Source organism: Tachypleus tridentatus, chromosome 6 (genome assembly GCF_004210375.1).
Source record: "Tachypleus tridentatus isolate NWPU-2018 chromosome 6, ASM421037v1, whole genome shotgun sequence".
Lineage (NCBI taxonomy): Eukaryota > Metazoa > Arthropoda > Merostomata > Xiphosura > Limulidae > Tachypleus > Tachypleus tridentatus.
The window spans coordinates 2,355,896-2,371,669 of NC_134830.1; the positions used below are offsets into that span (position 1 = coordinate 2,355,896).

At 35.2% G+C, this 15,774-nt stretch overlaps 1 protein-coding gene across 1 annotated transcript in view; it reads right to left on the reverse strand.

The window, feature by feature from the left end:
* The window catches only part of LOC143254478 (AF4/FMR2 family member lilli-like), a 75,964-nt gene extending 62,614 nt beyond the window's left edge, over positions 1-13,350 (reverse strand). Inside the window, exon 1 of the mRNA XM_076509654.1 lies at positions 13,328-13,350. Coding sequence (XP_076365769.1) covers positions 13,328-13,350 — 23 coding nt within the window. The remainder of the gene's footprint in view (positions 1-13,327) is intronic.
* Positions 13,351-15,774: the final 2,424 nt, after the last annotated feature.

The window sequence follows — 15,774 nt, forward strand, 5'->3', positions numbered from 1 at the left end:
CTATCAACTAGTCTGCAGCATTCAACCAGATACTTGGTTTGTGAAACAACTTACTTGTGTTAAATGACCTGTAGAAACAATAAGTGAATCTAGACTATCAACTAGTCTGCAGCATTCAACCAGATACTTGGTTTGTGAAACAACTTACTTGTGTTAAATGACCTGTAGAAACAATAAGTGAATCTAGACTATCAACTAGTCTGCAGCATTCAACCAGATACTTGGTTTGTGAAACAACTTACTTGTGTTAAATGACCTGTAGAAACAATAAGTGAATCTAGACTATCAACTAGTCTGCAGCATTCAACCAGATACTTGGTTTGTGAAACAACTTACTTGTGTTAAATGACCTGTAGAAACAATAAGTGAATCTAGACTATCAACTAGTCTGCAGCATTCAACCAGATACTTGGTTTGTGAAACAACTTACTTGTGTTAAATGACCTGTAGAAACAATAAGTGAATCTAGACTATCAACTAGTCTGCAGCATTCAACCAGATACTTGGTTTGTGAAACAACTTACTTGTGTTAAATGACCTGTAGAAACAATAAGTGAATCTAGACTATCAACTAGTCTGCAGCATTCAACCAGATACTTGGTTTGTGAAACAACTTACTTGTGTTAAATGACCTGTAGAAACAATAAGTGAATCTAGACTATCAACTAGTCTGCAGCATTCAACCAGATACTTGGTTTGTGAAACAACTTACTTGTGTTAAATGACCTGTAGAAACAATAAGTGAATCTAGACTATCAACTAGTCTGCAGCATTCAACCAGATACTTGGTTTGTGAAACAACTTACTTGTGTTAAATGACCTGTAGAAACAATAAGTGAATCTAGACTATCAACTAGTCTGCAGCATTCAACCAGATACTTGGTTTGTGAAACAACTTACTTGTGTTAAATGACCTGTAGAAACAATAAGTGAATCTAGACTATCAACTAGTCTGCAGCATTCAACCAGATACTTGGTTTGTGAAACAACTTACTTGTGTTAAATGACCTGTAGAAACAATAAGTGAATCTAGACTATCAACTAGTCTGCAGCATTCAACCAGATACTTGGTTTGTGAAACAACTTACTTGTGTTAAATGACCTGTAGAAACAATAAGTGAATCTAGACTATCAACTAGTCTGCAGCATTCAACCAGATACTTGGTTTGTGAAACAACTTACTTGTGTTAAATGACCTGTAGAAACAATAAGTGAATCTAGACTATCAACTAGTCTGCAGCATTCAACCAGATACTTGGTTTGTGAAACAACTTACTTGTGTTAAATGACCTGTAGAAACAATAAGTGAATCTAGACTATCAACTAGTCTGCAGCATTCAACCAGATACTTGGTTTGTGAAACAACTTACTTGTGTTAAATGACCTGTAGAAACAATAAGTGAATCTAGACTATCAACTAGTCTGCAGCATTCAACCAGATACTTGGTTTGTGAAACAACTTACTTGTGTTAAATGACCTGTAGAAACAATAAGTGAATCTAGACTATCAACTAGTCTGCAGCATTCAACCAGATACTTGGTTTGTGAAACAACTTACTTGTGTTAAATGACCTGTAGAAACAATAAGTGAATCTAGACTATCAACTAGTCTGCAGCATTCAACCAGATACTTGGTTTGTGAAACAACTTACTTGTGTTAAATGACCTGTAGAAACAATAAGTGAATCTAGACTATCAACTAGTCTGCAGCATTCAACCAGATACTTGGTTTGTGAAACAACTTACTTGTGTTAAATGACCTGTAGAAACAATAAGTGAATCTAGACTATCAACTAGTCTGCAGCATTCAACCAGATACTTGGTTTGTGAAACAACTTACTTGTGTTAAATGACCTGTAGAAACAATAAGTGAATCTAGACTATCAACTAGTCTGCAGCATTCAACCAGATACTTGGTTTGTGAAACAACTTACTTGTGTTAAATGACCTGTAGAAACAATAAGTGAATCTAGACTATCAACTAGTCTGCAGCATTCAACCAGATACTTGGTTTGTGAAACAACTTACTTGTGTTAAATGACCTGTAGAAACAATAAGTGAATCTAGACTATCAACTAGTCTGCAGCATTCAACCAGATACTTGGTTTGTGAAACAACTTACTTGTGTTAAATGACCTGTAGAAACAATAAGTGAATCTAGACTATCAACTAGTCTGCAGCATTCAACCAGATACTTGGTTTGTGAAACAACTTACTTGTGTTAAATGACCTGTAGAAACAATAAGTGAATCTAGACTATCAACTAGTCTGCAGCATTCAACCAGATACTTGGTTTGTGAAACAACTTACTTGTGTTAAATGACCTGTAGAAACAATAAGTGAATCTAGACTATCAACTAGTCTGCAGCATTCAACCAGATACTTGGTTTGTGAAACAACTTACTTGTGTTAAATGACCTGTAGAAACAATAAGTGAATCTAGACTATCAACTAGTCTGCAGCATTCAACCAGATACTTGGTTTGTGAAACAACTTACTTGTGTTAAATGACCTGTAGAAACAATAAGTGAATCTAGACTATCAACTAGTCTGCAGCATTCAACCAGATACTTGGTTTGTGAAACAACTTACTTGTGTTAAATGACCTGTAGAAACAATAAGTGAATCTAGACTATCAACTAGTCTGCAGCATTCAACCAGATACTTGGTTTGTGAAACAACTTACTTGTGTTAAATGACCTGTAGAAACAATAAGTGAATCTAGACTATCAACTAGTCTGCAGCATTCAACCAGATACTTGGTTTGTGAAACAACTTACTTGTGTTAAATGACCTGTAGAAACAATAAGTGAATCTAGACTATCAACTAGTCTGCAGCATTCAACCAGATACTTGGTTTGTGAAACAACTTACTTGTGTTAAATGACCTGTAGAAACAATAAGTGAATCTAGACTATCAACTAGTCTGCAGCATTCAACCAGATACTTGGTTTGTGAAACAACTTACTTGTGTTAAATGACCTGTAGAAACAATAAGTGAATCTAGACTATCAACTAGTCTGCAGCATTCAACCAGATACTTGGTTTGTGAAACAACTTACTTGTGTTAAATGACCTGTAGAAACAATAAGTGAATCTAGACTATCAACTAGTCTGCAGCATTCAACCAGATACTTGGTTTGTGAAACAACTTACTTGTGTTAAATGACCTGTAGAAACAATAAGTGAATCTAGACTATCAACTAGTCTGCAGCATTCAACCAGATACTTGGTTTGTGAAACAACTTACTTGTGTTAAATGACCTGTAGAAACAATAAGTGAATCTAGACTATCAACTAGTCTGCAGCATTCAACCAGATACTTGGTTTGTGAAACAACTTACTTGTGTTAAATGACCTGTAGAAACAATAAGTGAATCTAGACTATCAACTAGTCTGCAGCATTCAACCAGATACTTGGTTTGTGAAACAACTTACTTGTGTTAAATGACCTGTAGAAACAATAAGTGAATCTAGACTATCAACTAGTCTGCAGCATTCAACCAGATACTTGGTTTGTGAAACAACTTACTTGTGTTAAATGACCTGTAGAAACAATAAGTGAATCTAGACTATCAACTAGTCTGCAGCATTCAACCAGATACTTGGTTTGTGAAACAACTTACTTGTGTTAAATGACCTGTAGAAACAATAAGTGAATCTAGACTATCAACTAGTCTGCAGCATTCAACCAGATACTTGGTTTGTGAAACAACTTACTTGTGTTAAATGACCTGTGTTAAGAAACAATAAGTGAATCTAGACTATCAACTAGTCTGCAGCATTCAACCAGATACTTGGTTTGTGAAACAACTTACTTGTGTTAAATGACCTGTAGAAACAATAAGTGAATCTAGACTATCAACTAGTCTGCAGCATTCAACCAGATACTTGGTTTGTGAAACAACTTACTTGTGTTAAATGACCTGTAGAAACAATAAGTGAATCTAGACTATCAACTAGTCTGCAGCATTCAACCAGATACTTGGTTTGTGAAACAACTTACTTGTGTTAAATGACCTGTAGAAACAATAAGTGAATCTAGACTATCAACTAGTCTGCAGCATTCAACCAGATACTTGGTTTGTGAAACAACTTACTTGTGTTAAATGACCTGTAGAAACAATAAGTGAATCTAGACTATCAACTAGTCTGCAGCATTCAACCAGATACTTGGTTTGTGAAACAACTTACTTGTGTTAAATGACCTGTAGAAACAATAAGTGAATCTAGACTATCAACTAGTCTGCAGCATTCAACCAGATACTTGGTTTGTGAAACAACTTACTTGTGTTAAATGACCTGTAGAAACAATAAGTGAATCTAGACTATCAACTAGTCTGCAGCATTCAACCAGATACTTGGTTTGTGAAACAACTTACTTGTGTTAAATGACCTGTAGAAACAATAAGTGAATCTAGACTATCAACTAGTCTGCAGCATTCAACCAGATACTTGGTTTGTGAAACAACTTACTTGTGTTAAATGACCTGTAGAAACAATAAGTGAATCTAGACTATCAACTAGTCTGCAGCATTCAACCAGATACTTGGTTTGTGAAACAACTTACTTGTGTTAAATGACCTGTAGAAACAATAAGTGAATCTAGACTATCAACTAGTCTGCAGCATTCAACCAGATACTTGGTTTGTGAAACAACTTACTTGTGTTAAATGACCTGTAGAAACAATAAGTGAATCTAGACTATCAACTAGTCTGCAGCATTCAACCAGATACTTGGTTTGTGAAACAACTTACTTGTGTTAAATGACCTGTAGAAACAATAAGTGAATCTAGACTATCAACTAGTCTGCAGCATTCAACCAGATACTTGGTTTGTGAAACAACTTACTTGTGTTAAATGACCTGTAGAAACAATAAGTGAATCTAGACTATCAACTAGTCTGCAGCATTCAACCAGATACTTGGTTTGTGAAACAACTTACTTGTGTTAAATGACCTGTAGAAACAATAAGTGAATCTAGACTATCAACTAGTCTGCAGCATTCAACCAGATACTTGGTTTGTGAAACAACTTACTTGTGTTAAATGACCTGTAGAAACAATAAGTGAATCTAGACTATCAACTAGTCTGCAGCATTCAACCAGATACTTGGTTTGTGAAACAACTTACTTGTGTTAAATGACCTGTAGAAACAATAAGTGAATCTAGACTATCAACTAGTCTGCAGCATTCAACCAGATACTTGGTTTGTGAAACAACTTACTTGTGTTAAATGACCTGTAGAAACAATAAGTGAATCTAGACTATCAACTAGTCTGCAGCATTCAACCAGATACTTGGTTTGTGAAACAACTTACTTGTGTTAAATGACCTGTAGAAACAATAAGTGAATCTAGACTATCAACTAGTCTGCAGCATTCAACCAGATACTTGGTTTGTGAAACAACTTACTTGTGTTAAATGACCTGTAGAAACAATAAGTGAATCTAGACTATCAACTAGTCTGCAGCATTCAACCAGATACTTGGTTTGTGAAACAACTTACTTGTGTTAAATGACCTGTAGAAACAATAAGTGAATCTAGACTATCAACTAGTCTGCAGCATTCAACCAGATACTTGGTTTGTGAAACAACTTACTTGTGTTAAATGACCTGTAGAAACAATAAGTGAATCTAGACTATCAACTAGTCTGCAGCATTCAACCAGATACTTGGTTTGTGAAACAACTTACTTGTGTTAAATGACCTGTAGAAACAATAAGTGAATCTAGACTATCAACTAGTCTGCAGCATTCAACCAGATACTTGGTTTGTGAAACAACTTACTTGTGTTAAATGACCTGTAGAAACAATAAGTGAATCTAGACTATCAACTAGTCTGCAGCATTCAACCAGATACTTGGTTTGTGAAACAACTTACTTGTGTTAAATGACCTGTAGAAACAATAAGTGAATCTAGACTATCAACTAGTCTGCAGCATTCAACCAGATACTTGGTTTGTGAAACAACTTACTTGTGTTAAATGACCTGTAGAAACAATAAGTGAATCTAGACTATCAACTAGTCTGCAGCATTCAACCAGATACTTGGTTTGTGAAACAACTTACTTGTGTTAAATGACCTGTAGAAACAATAAGTGAATCTAGACTATCAACTAGTCTGCAGCATTCAACCAGATACTTGGTTTGTGAAACAACTTACTTGTGTTAAATGACCTGTAGAAACAATAAGTGAATCTAGACTATCAACTAGTCTGCAGCATTCAACCAGATACTTGGTTTGTGAAACAACTTACTTGTGTTAAATGACCTGTAGAAACAATAAGTGAATCTAGACTATCAACTAGTCTGCAGCATTCAACCAGATACTTGGTTTGTGAAACAACTTACTTGTGTTAAATGACCTGTAGAAACAATAAGTGAATCTAGACTATCAACTAGTCTGCAGCATTCAACCAGATACTTGGTTTGTGAAACAACTTACTTGTGTTAAATGACCTGTAGAAACAATAAGTGAATCTAGACTATCAACTAGTCTGCAGCATTCAACCAGATACTTGGTTTGTGAAACAACTTACTTGTGTTAAATGACCTGTAGAAACAATAAGTGAATCTAGACTATCAACTAGTCTGCAGCATTCAACCAGATACTTGGTTTGTGAAACAACTTACTTGTGTTAAATGACCTGTAGAAACAATAAGTGAATCTAGACTATCAACTAGTCTGCAGCATTCAACCAGATACTTGGTTTGTGAAACAACTTACTTGTGTTAAATGACCTGTAGAAACAATAAGTGAATCTAGACTATCAACTAGTCTGCAGCATTCAACCAGATACTTGGTTTGTGAAACAACTTACTTGTGTTAAATGACCTGTAGAAACAATAAGTGAATCTAGACTATCAACTAGTCTGCAGCATTCAACCAGATACTTGGTTTGTGAAACAACTTACTTGTGTTAAATGACCTGTAGAAACAATAAGTGAATCTAGACTATCAACTAGTCTGCAGCATTCAACCAGATACTTGGTTTGTGAAACAACTTACTTGTGTTAAATGACCTGTAGAAACAATAAGTGAATCTAGACTATCAACTAGTCTGCAGCATTCAACCAGATACTTGGTTTGTGAAACAACTTACTTGTGTTAAATGACCTGTAGAAACAATAAGTGAATCTAGACTATCAACTAGTCTGCAGCATTCAACCAGATACTTGGTTTGTGAAACAACTTACTTGTGTTAAATGACCTGTAGAAACAATAAGTGAATCTAGACTATCAACTAGTCTGCAGCATTCAACCAGATACTTGGTTTGTGAAACAACTTACTTGTGTTAAATGACCTGTAGAAACAATAAGTGAATCTAGACTATCAACTAGTCTGCAGCATTCAACCAGATACTTGGTTTGTGAAACAACTTACTTGTGTTAAATGACCTGTAGAAACAATAAGTGAATCTAGACTATCAACTAGTCTGCAGCATTCAACCAGATACTTGGTTTGTGAAACAACTTACTTGTGTTAAATGACCTGTAGAAACAATAAGTGAATCTAGACTATCAACTAGTCTGCAGCATTCAACCAGATACTTGGTTTGTGAAACAACTTACTTGTGTTAAATGACCTGTAGAAACAATAAGTGAATCTAGACTATCAACTAGTCTGCAGCATTCAACCAGATACTTGGTTTGTGAAACAACTTACTTGTGTTAAATGACCTGTAGAAACAATAAGTGAATCTAGACTATCAACTAGTCTGCAGCATTCAACCAGATACTTGGTTTGTGAAACAACTTACTTGTGTTAAATGACCTGTAGAAACAATAAGTGAATCTAGACTATCAACTAGTCTGCAGCATTCAACCAGATACTTGGTTTGTGAAACAACTTACTTGTGTTAAATGACCTGTAGAAACAATAAGTGAATCTAGACTATCAACTAGTCTGCAGCATTCAACCAGATACTTGGTTTGTGAAACAACTTACTTGTGTTAAATGACCTGTAGAAACAATAAGTGAATCTAGACTATCAACTAGTCTGCAGCATTCAACCAGATACTTGGTTTGTGAAACAACTTACTTGTGTTAAATGACCTGTAGAAACAATAAGTGAATCTAGACTATCAACTAGTCTGCAGCATTCAACCAGATACTTGGTTTGTGAAACAACTTACTTGTGTTAAATGACCTGTAGAAACAATAAGTGAATCTAGACTATCAACTAGTCTGCAGCATTCAACCAGATACTTGGTTTGTGAAACAACTTACTTGTGTTAAATGACCTGTAGAAACAATAAGTGAATCTAGACTATCAACTAGTCTGCAGCATTCAACCAGATACTTGGTTTGTGAAACAACTTACTTGTGTTAAATGACCTGTAGAAACAATAAGTGAATCTAGACTATCAACTAGTCTGCAGCATTCAACCAGATACTTGGTTTGTGAAACAACTTACTTGTGTTAAATGACCTGTAGAAACAATAAGTGAATCTAGACTATCAACTAGTCTGCAGCATTCAACCAGATACTTGGTTTGTGAAACAACTTACTTGTGTTAAATGACCTGTAGAAACAATAAGTGAATCTAGACTATCAACTAGTCTGCAGCATTCAACCAGATACTTGGTTTGTGAAACAACTTACTTGTGTTAAATGACCTGTAGAAACAATAAGTGAATCTAGACTATCAACTAGTCTGCAGCATTCAACCAGATACTTGGTTTGTGAAACAACTTACTTGTGTTAAATGACCTGTAGAAACAATAAGTGAATCTAGACTATCAACTAGTCTGCAGCATTCAACCAGATACTTGGTTTGTGAAACAACTTACTTGTGTTAAATGACCTGTAGAAACAATAAGTGAATCTAGACTATCAACTAGTCTGCAGCATTCAACCAGATACTTGGTTTGTGAAACAACTTACTTGTGTTAAATGACCTGTAGAAACAATAAGTGAATCTAGACTATCAACTAGTCTGCAGCATTCAACCAGATACTTGGTTTGTGAAACAACTTACTTGTGTTAAATGACCTGTAGAAACAATAAGTGAATCTAGACTATCAACTAGTCTGCAGCATTCAACCAGATACTTGGTTTGTGAAACAACTTACTTGTGTTAAATGACCTGTAGAAACAATAAGTGAATCTAGACTATCAACTAGTCTGCAGCATTCAACCAGATACTTGGTTTGTGAAACAACTTACTTGTGTTAAATGACCTGTAGAAACAATAAGTGAATCTAGACTATCAACTAGTCTGCAGCATTCAACCAGATACTTGGTTTGTGAAACAACTTACTTGTGTTAAATGACCTGTAGAAACAATAAGTGAATCTAGACTATCAACTAGTCTGCAGCATTCAACCAGATACTTGGTTTGTGAAACAACTTACTTGTGTTAAATGACCTGTAGAAACAATAAGTGAATCTAGACTATCAACTAGTCTGCAGCATTCAACCAGATACTTGGTTTGTGAAACAACTTACTTGTGTTAAATGACCTGTAGAAACAATAAGTGAATCTAGACTATCAACTAGTCTGCAGCATTCAACCAGATACTTGGTTTGTGAAACAACTTACTTGTGTTAAATGACCTGTAGAAACAATAAGTGAATCTAGACTATCAACTAGTCTGCAGCATTCAACCAGATACTTGGTTTGTGAAACAACTTACTTGTGTTAAATGACCTGTAGAAACAATAAGTGAATCTAGACTATCAACTAGTCTGCAGCATTCAACCAGATACTTGGTTTGTGAAACAACTTACTTGTGTTAAATGACCTGTAGAAACAATAAGTGAATCTAGACTATCAACTAGTCTGCAGCATTCAACCAGATACTTGGTTTGTGAAACAACTTACTTGTGTTAAATGACCTGTAGAAACAATAAGTGAATCTAGACTATCAACTAGTCTGCAGCATTCAACCAGATACTTGGTTTGTGAAACAACTTACTTGTGTTAAATGACCTGTAGAAACAATAAGTGAATCTAGACTATCAACTAGTCTGCAGCATTCAACCAGATACTTGGTTTGTGAAACAACTTACTTGTGTTAAATGACCTGTAGAAACAATAAGTGAATCTAGACTATCAACTAGTCTGCAGCATTCAACCAGATACTTGGTTTGTGAAACAACTTACTTGTGTTAAATGACCTGTAGAAACAATAAGTGAATCTAGACTATCAACTAGTCTGCAGCATTCAACCAGATACTTGGTTTGTGAAACAACTTACTTGTGTTAAATGACCTGTAGAAACAATAAGTGAATCTAGACTATCAACTAGTCTGCAGCATTCAACCAGATACTTGGTTTGTGAAACAACTTACTTGTGTTAAATGACCTGTAGAAACAATAAGTGAATCTAGACTATCAACTAGTCTGCAGCATTCAACCAGATACTTGGTTTGTGAAACAACTTACTTGTGTTAAATGACCTGTAGAAACAATAAGTGAATCTAGACTATCAACTAGTCTGCAGCATTCAACCAGATACTTGGTTTGTGAAACAACTTACTTGTGTTAAATGACCTGTAGAAACAATAAGTGAATCTAGACTATCAACTAGTCTGCAGCATTCAACCAGATACTTGGTTTGTGAAACAACTTACTTGTGTTAAATGACCTGTAGAAACAATAAGTGAATCTAGACTATCAACTAGTCTGCAGCATTCAACCAGATACTTGGTTTGTGAAACAACTTACTTGTGTTAAATGACCTGTAGAAACAATAAGTGAATCTAGACTATCAACTAGTCTGCAGCATTCAACCAGATACTTGGTTTGTGAAACAACTTACTTGTGTTAAATGACCTGTAGAAACAATAAGTGAATCTAGACTATCAACTAGTCTGCAGCATTCAACCAGATACTTGGTTTGTGAAACAACTTACTTGTGTTAAATGACCTGTAGAAACAATAAGTGAATCTAGACTATCAACTAGTCTGCAGCATTCAACCAGATACTTGGTTTGTGAAACAACTTACTTGTGTTAAATGACCTGTAGAAACAATAAGTGAATCTAGACTATCAACTAGTCTGCAGCATTCAACCAGATACTTGGTTTGTGAAACAACTTACTTGTGTTAAATGACCTGTAGAAACAATAAGTGAATCTAGACTATCAACTAGTCTGCAGCATTCAACCAGATACTTGGTTTGTGAAACAACTTACTTGTGTTAAATGACCTGTAGAAACAATAAGTGAATCTAGACTATCAACTAGTCTGCAGCATTCAACCAGATACTTGGTTTGTGAAACAACTTACTTGTGTTAAATGACCTGTAGAAACAATAAGTGAATCTAGACTATCAACTAGTCTGCAGCATTCAACCAGATACTTGGTTTGTGAAACAACTTACTTGTGTTAAATGACCTGTAGAAACAATAAGTGAATCTAGACTATCAACTAGTCTGCAGCATTCAACCAGATACTTGGTTTGTGAAACAACTTACTTGTGTTAAATGACCTGTAGAAACAATAAGTGAATCTAGACTATCAACTAGTCTGCAGCATTCAACCAGATACTTGGTTTGTGAAACAACTTACTTGTGTTAAATGACCTGTAGAAACAATAAGTGAATCTAGACTATCAACTAGTCTGCAGCATTCAACCAGATACTTGGTTTGTGAAACAACTTACTTGTGTTAAATGACCTGTAGAAACAATAAGTGAATCTAGACTATCAACTAGTCTGCAGCATTCAACCAGATACTTGGTTTGTGAAACAACTTACTTGTGTTAAATGACCTGTAGAAACAATAAATGAATCTAATCTAGACTATCAGCATTCAACCAGATACTTGGTTTGTGAAACAACTTACTTGTGTTAAATGACCTGTAGAAACAATAAGTGAATCTAGACTATCAACTAGTCTGCAGCATTCAACCAGATACTTGGTTTGTGAAACAACTTACTTGTGTTAAATGACCTGCAGAAACAATAAGTGAATCTAGACTATCAACTAGTCTGCAGCATTCAACCAGATACTTGGTTTGTGAACCTGTAGAAACAATAAATGAATCTAGACTATCAACTAGTCTGCTGCATTCAACCAGATACTTGGTTTGTGAAACAACTTACTTGTGTTTATCATATTTCTTGATAAAATTCTCCACATTTTAAACTCCACTACTTGGTTTTGTTGTTCTCATCTTGATCTATTTAAACGTTTACGATTGAACAGTTTACAATGAGGAGACAGTAGTTATTGAATAAGTTGAGAAATTGTACCTTCTTGTATAGGTTTCATATATACAAATTGTAACACTTATAAATGTAGAGATAAAGGTTGGTTTACTAAAGCAATTGTCACATATAAAACTGTCTTGCCACAACAACGAAACGGGGTGTAAATTGGAATGTCTTGGGTTCAATCACTCACCTTCTAACCCAGAACTGACTTATACACTCATTTCCTAATCCTGAACTGACTTATACACTCACCTTCTAACCCTGAACTGACTTATACACTCACCTTCTAATCCTGAACTGACTCATACACTCACCTTCTAATCCTGAACTGACTTATACACTCACCTTCTAACCCTGAACTGACTTATACACTCACCTCCTAATCCTGAACTGACTGATACACTCACCTCCTAATCCTGAACTGACTCATACACTCACCTTCTAACCCTGAACTGACTTATACACTCACCTTCTAACCATTAACTGACTTATACATTCACCTCCTAATCCTGAACTGACTCATACACTCACCTTCTAACCCTGAACTGACTTATACACTCACCTTCTAACCCAGAACTGACTCATACACTCACCTTCTAATCCTGAACTGACTTATACACTCACCTTCTAACCCAGAACTGACTTATACACTCATCTCCTAATCCTGAACTGACTCATACACTCACCTCCTAACCCTGATCTGATCTCAATCACTTATCTCCTAACCCTGAACTGACTCATACACTCACCTTTTAATCCTGAACTGACTTATACACTCATCTTCTAACCCAGAACTGACTTATACACTCACCTCCTGATCCTGAACTGACTCATACACTCACCTCCTAACCCTGATCTGATCTCAATCACCTATTCTCTAACCCTGAACTGACTCATACACTCACCTCCTAACCCTGATCTGATCTCAATCACTTATATCCTAACCCTGAACTGATTCATACACTCACCACCTAACCCTTAATTAATTCAAACACTCATCTCCTAATCTTTAACTGACTCATACACTCACCTCCTAATCCTGAACTGACTCATACCCTCACCTTCTAACCCTGAACTGACTTATACACTCACCTTCTAACCCTGAACTGACTCATACACTCACCTTCTAACCCTGAACTGACTTATACACTCACCTTCTAACCTGGAACTGACTCATGACTCCTAACATGCACTCACCTCCCTGACTGACTCTGAATACCTCCTGAACTGACTCATACACTCACCTTCTAATCCTGAACTCATACACTCACCTCCTATGATCTCACTCACCTTCCTACTACCCTGAACTGACTCATACACTCACCTTCTAATCCTGAACAGACTCATACACTCACCTCCTAACCCTGATCTCATCTCAATCACTTACCTACTAACCCTGAACTGACTCATACACTCACCTCCTAACCCTTAATTAATTCAAACACTCATCTCCTAATCCTAAACTGACTCATACACTCACCTCCTAATCCTGAACTGACTCATACGCTCACCTCCTAACCCTTAACTAATTTGTATTTGGATCTTGTCTGATGAGTGGAACATCCTCAACACGTCTGTTAGCTATGACCACAAACAATATCCGTTACAGTTTTGACAAGGACTGGTGAGTAATATGACCACAAACAATATCCGTTACAGTTATGACAAGGACTGGTGAGTAATATGACTCACAAACAATATCCGTTACAGTTATGACAAAGACTGGTGAGTAATATGACAAAACAATATCGTTACAGTTATGACAAGGACTGGTGAAAACTTTCTTACAGTTATGTGACTTTTTTCAAAAGTGGTTAATATGACTCACAAATTGTTTGTGAAAATTTCTCATTGTGATTTTTTAAAGTTTTATTGTTCTTCTTGAACCCTGACTTTATTCTCTATTTTTAATTAATATAATATTATAATTAGTGATTTGTATGTGTGTATATTGATACTTTGATCATTTACCAAGAGTAAAATGATAAATCAGTTACAAGTTAAACTGATCAAAACACACCATGGTGAGCTAAAAACCACTGTGTGTTCAGTTTTAAATGAACTGAATAAGATTAAACAATGTGAGTTACACAAACTTTGTTCCCCCTAGTGGCAAAGCTGTGCGTTTAGTTTTAAATGAACTGAATAAGATTAAACAATGTGAGTTACACAAGTTACACCAACTTTGTTTTCAATGAACTGAATAAGGTTAAACAATGGCAAAGCTGTGTGTTGTTCAGTTTTAAATGAACTGAATTAAACAATATGTGTTAAAATGAACAATGTGAGTTACACCAACTTTGTTCCCCCTAGTGGCAAAGCTGTGTGTTCAGTTTTAAATGAACTGAATAAGATTAAACAATGTGAGTTACACCAACTTTGTTCCCCCTAGTGGCAAAGCTGTATGTTCAGTTTTAAATAAACTGAATAAGATTATACAATGTGAGTTACACCAACTTTGTTCCCCCTAGTGGCAAAGCTGTGCGTTTAGTTTTAAATGAACTGAATAAGATTAAACAATGTGAGTTACACAAACTTTGTTCCTCCTAGTGGCAAAGCTGTGTGTTCAGTTTTAAATGAACTGAATAAGGTTAAACAATGTGAGTTACACCAACTTTGTTCCCCCTAGTGGCAAAGCTGTATGTTCAGTTTTAAATAAACTGAATAAGGTTAAACAATGTGAGTTACACCAACTTTGTTCCCCCAAGTGGCAAAGGTGTGTGTGCGCGAACTTAGAAAGTTAAAAACCAGTTATCGATACCAGTAGTGAGCAGGACACAGATATCTCATTGTGTAACTTTGTGCTTACCTTTAAACAAAACAAAAGGCTGTATCTTGATGTATTTATAAACAGTTATCACCCACGATTATACAAAATCATGTCTGTTTACAATGAGTTATCACCCACTATTATACAAAATCATGTCTGTTTATAATGAGTTATCACCCACTATTATACAAAATCATGCCTTTTTATAATGAGTTGTCACCCACTATTATACAAAATCATGTCTGTTTATAAACAGTTGTCACCCACTATCATATAAAATCATGTCTGTTTATTCAATGACACAGTTGTGGTTGAAAGTGTAACAACGACCACAGTAAAATAACATAATTAATATAACAAAGTGATAAATAAATAAGATCAGGAAAAGTAGAAAATAATTTAAATTGACAAAAATGTTTACGTTGAAGATATTGAAAATAATTTGTTGTAAGTGGATCACGAGATTCGAGTTATTGGATTAAATTGAACAGAAACTTGACGTCATATGATAAACAAAATAACAGAATCTTCCTACACAACTTTAATTACAGTTTATTTAAAACCACATCGTTGTTGTGTCCATGTTATTTCACAACTTTAAATATAGTACAGAGACTGTTTTCTGATCTATCAGTGCAATATCCAGTAAAGAATATACTATCTGCTATTTTCTAGCATCTTATTTAGCTACCTAAATAAATGTACGTTCTTACTGATCTAACTAGAGTCACTAATAATCAAAAGTTGTTACTGATTTAGCTGTTAAACAAATATAGAATAAAATGTCTGAAAGGAGAATTTCCTGATAGACAAGAATAATACTTCCGGTTT